This window comes from Entamoeba nuttalli (genome assembly GCF_000257125.1).
Source record: "Entamoeba nuttalli P19 unplaced genomic scaffold asmbl_7006, whole genome shotgun sequence".
In the NCBI taxonomy this organism is placed as follows: Eukaryota; Evosea; order Mastigamoebida; family Endamoebidae; genus Entamoeba; species Entamoeba nuttalli.
In genome coordinates, this window is record NW_008578393.1 from 18,926 (window position 1) to 28,655 (window position 9,730).

At 26.8% G+C, this 9,730-nt stretch overlaps 7 protein-coding genes across 7 annotated transcripts; 4 read left to right on the forward strand and 3 right to left on the reverse strand.

The window, feature by feature from the left end:
• Window positions 1–141: 141 nt before the first annotated feature.
• On the forward strand, window positions 142–1,654 carry ENU1_163500 (hypothetical protein; the record flags this gene model as incomplete). Its single annotated transcript, XM_008860917.1, has 3 exons — window positions 142–442; window positions 500–1,188; window positions 1,250–1,654. The coding sequence occupies 3 exons, from the start codon at window positions 142–144 to the stop codon at window positions 1,652–1,654; spliced, it is 1,395 nt and encodes a 464-aa protein (XP_008859139.1).
• An 849-nt stretch (window positions 1,655–2,503) lies between these two features.
• Window positions 2,504–2,845, forward strand: ENU1_163510 (dual specificity protein phosphatase, putative; the record flags this gene model as incomplete). The annotated part of the gene is made up of 1 exon (XM_008860918.1): window positions 2,504–2,845. One exon carries the CDS (start codon window positions 2,504–2,506, stop codon window positions 2,843–2,845), a length of 342 nt encoding a protein of 113 aa, XP_008859140.1.
• A 45-nt stretch (window positions 2,846–2,890) lies between these two features.
• Window positions 2,891–4,546, reverse strand: ENU1_163520 (hypothetical protein; the record flags this gene model as incomplete). The annotated part of the gene is made up of 1 exon (XM_008860919.1): window positions 2,891–4,546. One exon carries the CDS (start codon window positions 4,544–4,546, stop codon window positions 2,891–2,893), a length of 1,656 nt encoding a protein of 551 aa, XP_008859141.1.
• A 120-nt stretch (window positions 4,547–4,666) lies between these two features.
• ENU1_163530 (hypothetical protein) lies at window positions 4,667–5,614 on the reverse strand (the record flags this gene model as incomplete). Its single annotated transcript, XM_008860920.1, has 1 exon — window positions 4,667–5,614. One exon carries the CDS (start codon window positions 5,612–5,614, stop codon window positions 4,667–4,669), a length of 948 nt encoding a protein of 315 aa, XP_008859142.1.
• Window positions 5,615–5,721: 107 nt separating this feature from the next.
• On the reverse strand, window positions 5,722–6,555 carry ENU1_163540 (proteasome subunit alpha type 6, putative; the record flags this gene model as incomplete). Its single annotated transcript, XM_008860921.1, has 3 exons — window positions 5,722–6,288; window positions 6,347–6,441; window positions 6,489–6,555. The coding sequence occupies 3 exons, from the start codon at window positions 6,553–6,555 to the stop codon at window positions 5,722–5,724; spliced, it is 729 nt and encodes a 242-aa protein (XP_008859143.1).
• A 184-nt stretch (window positions 6,556–6,739) lies between these two features.
• ENU1_163550 (hypothetical protein) lies at window positions 6,740–7,867 on the forward strand (the record flags this gene model as incomplete). Its single annotated transcript, XM_008860922.1, has 1 exon — window positions 6,740–7,867. One exon carries the CDS (start codon window positions 6,740–6,742, stop codon window positions 7,865–7,867), a length of 1,128 nt encoding a protein of 375 aa, XP_008859144.1.
• A 106-nt stretch (window positions 7,868–7,973) lies between these two features.
• On the forward strand, window positions 7,974–9,434 carry ENU1_163560 (RhoGEF domain containing protein; the record flags this gene model as incomplete). The annotated part of the gene is made up of 1 exon (XM_008860923.1): window positions 7,974–9,434. One exon carries the CDS (start codon window positions 7,974–7,976, stop codon window positions 9,432–9,434), a length of 1,461 nt encoding a protein of 486 aa, XP_008859145.1.
• Window positions 9,435–9,730: the final 296 nt, after the last annotated feature.

Consider the following 9,730-nt stretch of genomic DNA (forward strand, 5'->3'; position numbering starts at 1 on the left):
TTATTGGTTAACGATAAGATAATAAAACTATAATATTTTAACAATAAAACTATAACTACTTATCTTGTTTGTCAAAAGAGACAACAAAAAAGAGGAAAACAGAAAATTCTCTTAAAGATCCAATCAAACTGGTAAAGAAAAATGTCTCTCAGTCAACAACGAATTATGAAGGTAAGTGCGATTGCAATTATTTTATTTGCTAGTGTTAATGGACTTTATATTTCAAAGTCAACTGTCTTTTCAGAGAAATCTGTCAAAATTATAACTTTTGGATTTGATGGACAAGGAAGGATGGAACTCAATGTATCTTCTTTGTCCCCAGCTCCAGATAGATTATCAACAATTAGTGTTGCTATATGTAAAACAAAAACTGCTAAAGAATATCTTGAAACATATGATGATGATACTTTATGTAGGGCGTTAAAAGAACACTGTGAATATGGTTTGTTTATAATCTTTGTTTGTAAATGTATTTAAATGAATAAACTGATGTGTCTAGTATCTCCATTTGAATTTTATATGACAATTAATGTAACTGAACATTCTCAATATGACATTTACTTTTTATTTTGTGATATTCCAAATTATATTAAAATGAATTACAAAGCACACTTAATAAATAAAAAAGATATTGAATTATCATCTGAAGATTTCTACCGACCAATCGTTGTTCTTATACAATTACTATTTATTATTTCTAATGTCATTGCATTAATTGTTAATTCTATTCTTCATAGAAAATCTTTTTCACGTATTCAATTATTCATTTTTATCATATTCTTCTTTTATCTTTGTTCTTCTTTAATAAATAGTGGGTTTTGGATTACTTATTATAATGGATATGAAAAAGATATTACCCAAACAATTTCTCACTTTTTTACAGTCTTGGTTGACGCAACAACTATGGCAGTTTTAATGTTGATAGGAAAAGGATATAAACTTATTTATCTTAAAGTACATTTCTATGAAATGAAATTATTAATACTTGGATTTGTTATTTTTTGTATATGTGGAATTTTAGAATGTTTTTGGGTTAAGTGGTTTGTTCTTGGAAATCTTATGGTAATTTTGGGACTTTTCCTTCCTGTTGCTGTTTTTAATGTTTCAACTTCAAACAGAATTATTAACAGTCATATATTAATTGCAATTTCTATTGAATATATAAACGCATTCAAATTAAAGAAATTAGTTTGTTATGTTGAAATTTTTTGTTATATAAATTGAATATATAATTAATTTATTATTGTAGATGCTTAAATTTAACTTAGGAGTTATTTTCTTCTATATTATTGTATATACAGTGAATTTTATACTTACTCATTTTATTCCAAATGAATATACTTTAATAACAGATGCAGTTGAATGTTTCTTAAGATTAGTATTAATGTTATTATTATCAATATTATTAAAAACACGTGATTACGTGTTTAATCCATTAGAAATTGATAAAAAATCATATCTAAATCGTATTAATATGTCACTTAACACTGTCTTGACTGCTCGAAAATTATTAAAAGAATTTTCTTATGTAACAAAACCATCTCCAGCTCTTTCTTCATTAACTTTAGTTGGAACTTTTTCATCTCCAATTAACTTAAATTCATTTCCACAACAAATACATTTAAAGTATTGTACTTGGAAGTCAATTGTATGATTGTAATTATTTACTTTTGTATTTCATTTCTTTGTTAAGAATAATTAAAATACTATACTCGGATCATATTTTTTTTGATCTTAGTTTAATCTTATGAAACTTTTTTATTGATGTAAATAATAAAAAAACTTAACACTAACTAATAGAAAATATGAAATATTAATTCTTTTCGTTAATTATCAAAAAGAAATATTACACCTTATTCTTTACTAAACCTCCAAATTTTAAAAAAATATAGTATCTAAAATTATTTTAGTTTGATAAAGATATTTCATATATATTTTTCTACTAAGACATAACAAATTGTACATTCCTTTAATTTATATTATTCACCATTTAAACTTATTAACTAAAATGAATACATTGACTTTATAATAGATCATTCTCTGTTTGCTAATTAAAATATAGATATGATAAAATAGTTAATAGAACTAAACAAATTATTGGAATATCTTTATATTAATAACTTTAAAAAATAAGAATAAAGCTATATGCAATATTCTAATTGATTATGAATTATAATACAGTTCTATTTTTTTTTTAAATTGTTTAACTTATTTGAGACACACGAACTTCTGTCAGAACAAAGTTTAATCGAAATAATATTTGTAATAATATATTCTCTAGATACATATTTAAACAATATCAAATTATATATTTACTTCATGATGAAAGTATATTTATTGAAAATGAAGAAACATTATATTACAATGTCATAGATTTGATGAATAAATTTGAAAAGACACAACTCTCTCATCTTTATTTTCTACACTAGTCTTTTCAGTTTTTATTTTTAGTAAAAACAAAAAACTATCTAACAATTTTTATTTCAAGGTTTTCTCCTTTCAAATGACAATCAATTACCGTTGTAAGAAATGTAGATCATTATTATTCACTGAAAATGAAATACAACAACATGAGCCAAATAACAATGAAGTTTCATTTGGGTACAGAAGGAGAGGAGGTGGTGGTGACTGCAATTCTGTCTTTTTAAAAGACAAATTAGTATGGATGGGTTTGTGTGATCAAAACACTGGTAAAATTGAATGCCCTAAATGTCATTATGAAATTGGAACTTATACCTGGTCTGGGAATCAATGTTCATGTGGTAAATGGATAAGTCCAGCACTCCAAATTGCTATATCAAAAGTTGACAAAGAAAAGCCATTTACTTTTCCTCAACATCATTAATAAATGATCAAATAAACAATAAATTAATTTTTTCTTAACTTGCTACTATGCTTCATATTTAAAATTAACTGTTGAACAGTAGAACTTTATTGCATCAACACATTTTACATAGATATCAACTTTAGTATCTTCAAATGGTATTTCTACTTTACCATAAATATAAGGTGTTTCGTCATGTCCAATTGAAATTCCAGTTGGTAATGTTCCATAAACCAGAAGATTATCACTCCAACAGTTCCATGGCAATTTATTTACACCAAGTTGTTCCATTGTAATATTTTGTTTCAATAAAATAGTCATCTCTGAGTGATTACCATTTAAATAACATTCAAACCCAGGTTGCGCTAATAACATTCCACCAATAATTAAAAAGAATAACACCATAAATGCTACTAATATTGTTAGTACAATTTCTAGTGTACATCCATACTTTTTTGGTGCCCACCGAGCAATCCCAATGACAAGCCCTACTACAATAATTCCACAAACACAAATTATTACTCCAACAACTCCCATCACTAATGAAACTGAAACACTAAGTAATGTCAAAAACAATAAACACCAGAGACAAGCAGTGTTATCTGTTGTCCAATATAACTTAACATTTTTGATATTTTTGTGTATTTCATTTCTAGTTCTCCAAAAAGATACCCAGAGACATGCTGAAGTAATGAATAATAATACCCATATCCCAGGTAATTTTGGAAGTGCAAAAATAGTCCATATAGAAATGGCAGTTGTTCCAACAGCTAACGGAGCAGTAAGAACAGCTGGTCCAACAGAGAAATGAAATTTATGAGATTGAGTAATAGGTTGTTGTTTTTCTTCAGTGTTTTCTATACATTTTTTTATTGAGTCAATGTACTCCAGTATGATTGTTATTTGTTGTTTAATTTCTGAAGTGTCATTAATATATAAATTAATTTCTTTTAATGATTCAATAATAATTGGAAGAATTCCAACAACATCAAGAGATGTTCCATTTGGAGCAAGCTCAGGACAAGTTTTGTTTACTTCTTGCGCAATAAATCCATATTTAACAGTATTGTCTTCTTTATAATTATATTGAACACCAACAAGTTTAAGTAATTGTTGAAGAGAATTAGTTAATGGTTCAATAGACGTTTTCAATTTACTATCAGACCTTTGAAGAAAACCATTTTCTGCAAGTATTTCTCCTGCAACATGTAATCGTTTTAAAGCATTTTGAAGGATTTCTATTTGAATAAATGGAATAGAGGGTAATGTATTGTACTCAGAGTTTTGATTAATGTTCCAATCAAATTGTTGAACTAAAGGAGAAAATGAACTACCATTTTGTATATTTAAAGTTTGAGTAGTTAGTTGTTTATCTGTAATAATAAGTTCTTCGCTGTCAAATAAACAATTATTTAAAGGTGTTTTAGTATCTAACATAAGACAATTTGAATTGGTAAGAGGATTTGGAGTATTAAAATCATAACTTTGACTTTTATTTAACTTCTGCATATAACTCTCACATAATTTTCGAACTGCTTTTCTATCAGGTAATTTCTTATAAGATGGAGCCTTTTTAAATCCTATAGTTTGAAATGAAATGATATGTCGTAAATGTGCATCCCATACATGTGAATAACAATTATAATGAGTTTTTGGTGATGATTCAGTGCATCCAGGAAAGGTACAAATCCATTGTTTTCCTGATGGAATAGTGGTTTTCATTTAAAACAATGTTCAATTAAGTATTTGATTTTATTTTTATTAAAAAAAAATAATTATTTTATAATAAAATTCTTATAATCAAAATAAAATAAAATATGAAATAATATTATTTCATTCTCTTTATTCCATCTCCACAACAGAAGTTACTAATTCATGTTTTGAATCAAAAAGCCTTGACAACAATCCCATTATAATCAAAACACCACCAATGATTGCACCAACTGATGCAAGAGAATGTGCAAATGAGTGATCATTCATTTCATTGATTACAATATAAGGAGATAATTCATATTTGAAGAAAACTCCTGGTTGAGCAAATGAAGCACCATAAGTAACAGGAACATCTCTTTCATTAACAGATAGTTGATATGTTCGAAGAGTATAAGAAGGATATTTGAATAAAGTTGGAATAACATTAATATAATATGTTTTACGAGCATTATCAAATCCATTTAAAGTAAATTCTTTACCATTTAAGGGTGTTTCACCTGAATGAACTGTTGAACCAAGTATATTAGAAAATGATAAATGATTAATATAATGAGTAGGATTAAAACTTTTCATTTCTTGAATTGTGAATTGATGAATGTGACCTTGTGTATGTTTTTGTGTTGCAGTAATAAATTGATTTAATCTTCCTTGTCTAAATGAAATTTTACCAAATGCTACATGAAACTCTCCACTAACTCTACTTACTTTCATTGTTCCATGCATTCTACAACCTCCTAATAATCTATTATCAAATTTAATTCCATCTGTTACTCCTAATTGTAGACTTCCAGTAATTTCCGTAACATCTAATCCAAAATCATCGCAGTTCATTTTAGGAAATGTCATATCAATATTGATATACATATTTGGTAATACACCTGCTTTTACAGTATCAACATCAACATGAGATACCCATTGAGGGTTAAAAAAATTATAAGTTTCACTAAATATTAATAGCCCAATAATAATATATGATATGATAGAAAATAATTTTGTGGTGTTAGTTTTTATTTTTAACTTCTCAGGAACCTTAAGAAAAATATCACACTCTTTAAGGAATTGTTGTATTTTTTTCATTTATCTTGTTCTTTTTTTTTTAAGTTCTTTTTGATTTTTGTTTTATAGAAAAACATTTTATTTTAAAAATAAAAACAAACAACAAAAGAAAGGGATGTTATACTTAATTAATCCTTCTCTGATGCAAGAACAAGATAGTGCTCAATTTCTTGTTGTGAAAGTAAATGGAATAGTTTATTATCTTTAGTTACAATTGCAATCTCAATATCAGTAGCTTTAAATTCTGATGATGTAACTGTTTGCAAACAATCTAGTGCTTGACAAACAACTTGGTCAACAGTTAATTCTTTAGTAATCTTTTTCTTTTCTAAGTTATTAAATGCTTCTTGTTCTTTCTCTCCAGCTGCACATCCTCTAAAAGCAGCAACAGAACCTGCTGGATCACTTCTCCAAAGTTGAGGTCCTGAAACTTCATCCCATCCAATAAACATTGAAGATACACCAAAAGGTCTCATATATGCATGTTGTGTTAACATTTGAGCAAAGTCAGCAGTTTTCTTTGCCACTAATGACACAGGCATTTCATAACCATAATCTAATTGGAACTTACTTGCATAATATTGTGACCTTTGAGCAATAACTTTACCATCCGCATATATTCCTGACATACAACAACCAACATGTTTTGAAATACGATGAAGATGAGTGACTGTTGATGGATCAACTAATCTATCCTTTGTTGTGTTAATTTCTTTGTAAATTTTCAAAATGATAAAATAACTAATGACAAACTGGTAATTTCTTTTGTGTTATAATACATGCAGCCTCACCACTACATACACCAACTGTTGTTAAACTTTCACATTTAGTTGCTTTTAAGGCATATTCTACTTAATGAATATTGTTAATATATTTAATGAAATAAATAACAAACCAACTTGATACAATCTTCCTTCAGGTGAGAAGATTGTAAGTTGACGATCATATCCTGTTCCAGCCATTAATTAATTGAATGGTTTTAATAGATGAAAAAGCCAAAAAAAAAATTAATAACAACTAAATAAAAAACTATATTTTTATTGAAGTTTTGAATTTTTTCTTAAATTTTTTATGATTTTGTTTTTTAATGAAATAAAAAAAAACAAAAAGAAAAAACAAATATTTAAAAAGAGAAGTTGGGGGTGAATGGAGGAAGAACCTCAATATCGTGTTTTATCCGAATTTCCTAAAATCACTACACAATGTAAAACCCCTGGAAAATCATTATATTTTCATGTCACTAATAAAATTTCATTTATTCGATGGGTAGGTTCATTAAAACTTATTACTTGTGTTGAAAAGCCTAATGGAAATGAAATCGAACATATATTATTTTACCATCAACTAAGTCCAGCAAAATTAATTTCAATATTTGATTTTTCTACTTCAATTAGAGATCTCATTGTGTTAAATTGTACTAATAAAAACAAAGAAGATGAAAAATATCAATTAGCGTTCATCACTACACGTTCTCTTCACCTTTTTTATCCTGTTCCAATTTCAAAAATTATCCACCCTTCTTCTAATTCAATAGAATTACCTGATTCACCAACGTGTTTAACAGCACATCCAACTTACCCATTACTTTTAGTTGGTTGTATTGATGGTAGAATATTAATAATTAATCATTCACTCCAAATAGTTTCAGTATTAAAAACACATAACGCTCCATTAATTAAAGTAATATGCTCAAAAGATGTTCCGCACTCATTTATTTGTTGTGCTCGTGGTCCTTCGATAGTAAAAATGTATTCATTCTTGACAAATCAATTATTAAATTCATTAGCCCTTCATATTTTTATGACTGACATTTGTTGGAATGGTAATTGTGAATCATCTATGATAGTTTCTGATTCTTTTGGATATATAAGTGTTGTCGGTAGGCGTACAGCACAACCAAAATCAAAGAAACAAGCAACTTTTCAACGTGCAAAATTACATCGTTCAGGTTGTAATGCAGTTGATGGTAGGGATGATTTAGTATTTTCTGGTGGAGATGACGGTACTGCAGTAATGTTTGATAAGACCCAATTTCATTTAAAAAGAAAAAAAGATGGAATTAAACCCACACATGTTCTTGTTAAAGTGGTTCAAAAAACTGATGGAAGTACTGAGATTCTTGAAGACCTTGACTTAGAACAAAATATGGAAAACTATGTGTTAACAGATGATACTACTAGGGTTATTGATGTTAAATTAAATCCTGAATATTTCATAATTGCCATTGCTGTAAGGAAAGGTGTAGTAGTTTTAAAACGATATAAATCAATGTGAAATACAACCAATTATTGTTATATATATTAGAAATAATTATTTTTTAAAAAAAAAAGAAAAAAGTTTTTTAAAATAAAAAGTTAATTGTTTGAATAATTCAAGTTGAATGAGTGACTCAAAAAGAACAGAAAATATTCTTAAAGAATTAGTTGAGAGTGAGACAAGGTATATTTCTCAAATGGAATTAGGATTATTTAAATATAAAGAGCCAATAGAAAAAGATGACAAACACATAATTGGCAGTGAAGATCTAAGAAAAATGTTTATGTATTATCAAGACATAATTGAATTTAATAAACAATTATTAAGAGAATTCAAAGATTATTTAGAAAAAGGAGAGTTAATAAAATATGTTGGTGCTGTTTTTATAGCTAATGAAAATCAATTCAATGTATATATAAATTATTTTAAAGCATCAACTAAAAGGCAAGAGGTATATGGTAGAATTGTTAATAACTTACAACAAAATTTTTATCTTCGTTCTATTCAAGAAACTGAATACAAGAATGGTATTCAGTTACAAAGTCTTGATTCTTATTTAATTCTTCCTGTTCAAAGACTTCCAAGATATCAAATGCTTTTAATTCAGTTAATTCAATCAGTTCAAATGAATTCTTCACCATTACAATTAATAACATTAATTAATCATCAAGTAAGAGAAAATGATAACACAGAACAATTAACAGAAAGTTCAAAAAGAAAATCATCAAAACTTTTCAATAAAAGAAGAGTATCAATTTGTATTGCACCAAAATTCTCTATTCCATCAAGGGCATCTCCTGGATCTTTGTCATGTCAAAAGTTATCAAGAAATATTTCAAGTCAACAACTTTCATCCTTTTCAATCACTCAACCAACCCAAAAAGAAGAGAAATCTTCAATTAATCAAAAAGAAGAATGTTTAATTAAAGAATTAACACCAATAAAAGTGAATAATATTAAAATGGATCAATCATGTCAAGTTGGTTTATTTCCTCAAACTGAAAAACCGTTGTTAGGTAGAGAGTCTTCAGCACCAAGTTTAATTAATAGAACAAGAAGCAATGTTTGTGTAGAATTATTGCAAAATGAAAGAGAAATAATACTCCAAGAATGTCATGAAGCAATTCAAATAATAACAACAAAAACAAATGAATGTAATAGAGCTGTAGTTGATGAGGAACAAAAAATTCATGATAAAAATTATCGTAATGAAATGACCCTCAAATATCAAACTGAATTTAATTTACCTGAAAAACAGTTTATAGCTTTTGAAAAAGTTAAATGGTGGTTGGATGATAAAGCATTAGACGGGAATTTTGTATTATTAACAGATTCTTGTTTTATTGAAAGTGTTACTCAAACTAGAATTATATTATATTTAGAAGAACTTCAAATTAATGTGATTAAAGGAGGAGGTCAATTAGAATTACTTTACAATGACATTGATGTTATCATTGGATTTACTGATGAGACAAAATGGAAGAAGTTAATTCTTGATCAAAAAATAAAGCACTTAGAACATAAGGAAGAGAGAGTTGGGTTTTTTGGCACAGTAATGAAACTTACTGGGTTATTGTTTGAATAATTAAACTGTTTCTTTTAATTTAAGAAAGTCTGTTAATATTAAAGAACTTAAAGTTTTTGCTACATAATATTAAATTTATTATATTCAAAATCTAGTTTTATTGAGTTTAAGACAGAAAAATTTGATTTAACAATATAACTTTCTCTTTCTTTATTAAATATTAAAGAACTCACTGAAGTCACAAGGAAATTTGCAGTCTCTTCTTCACTAACAATAATTATATTATTTTAAATACATTTTTGAATGTAAAAAGGTAATAGAAGTGAGATAATAAAAATAGTATAAGAATTTAAAAT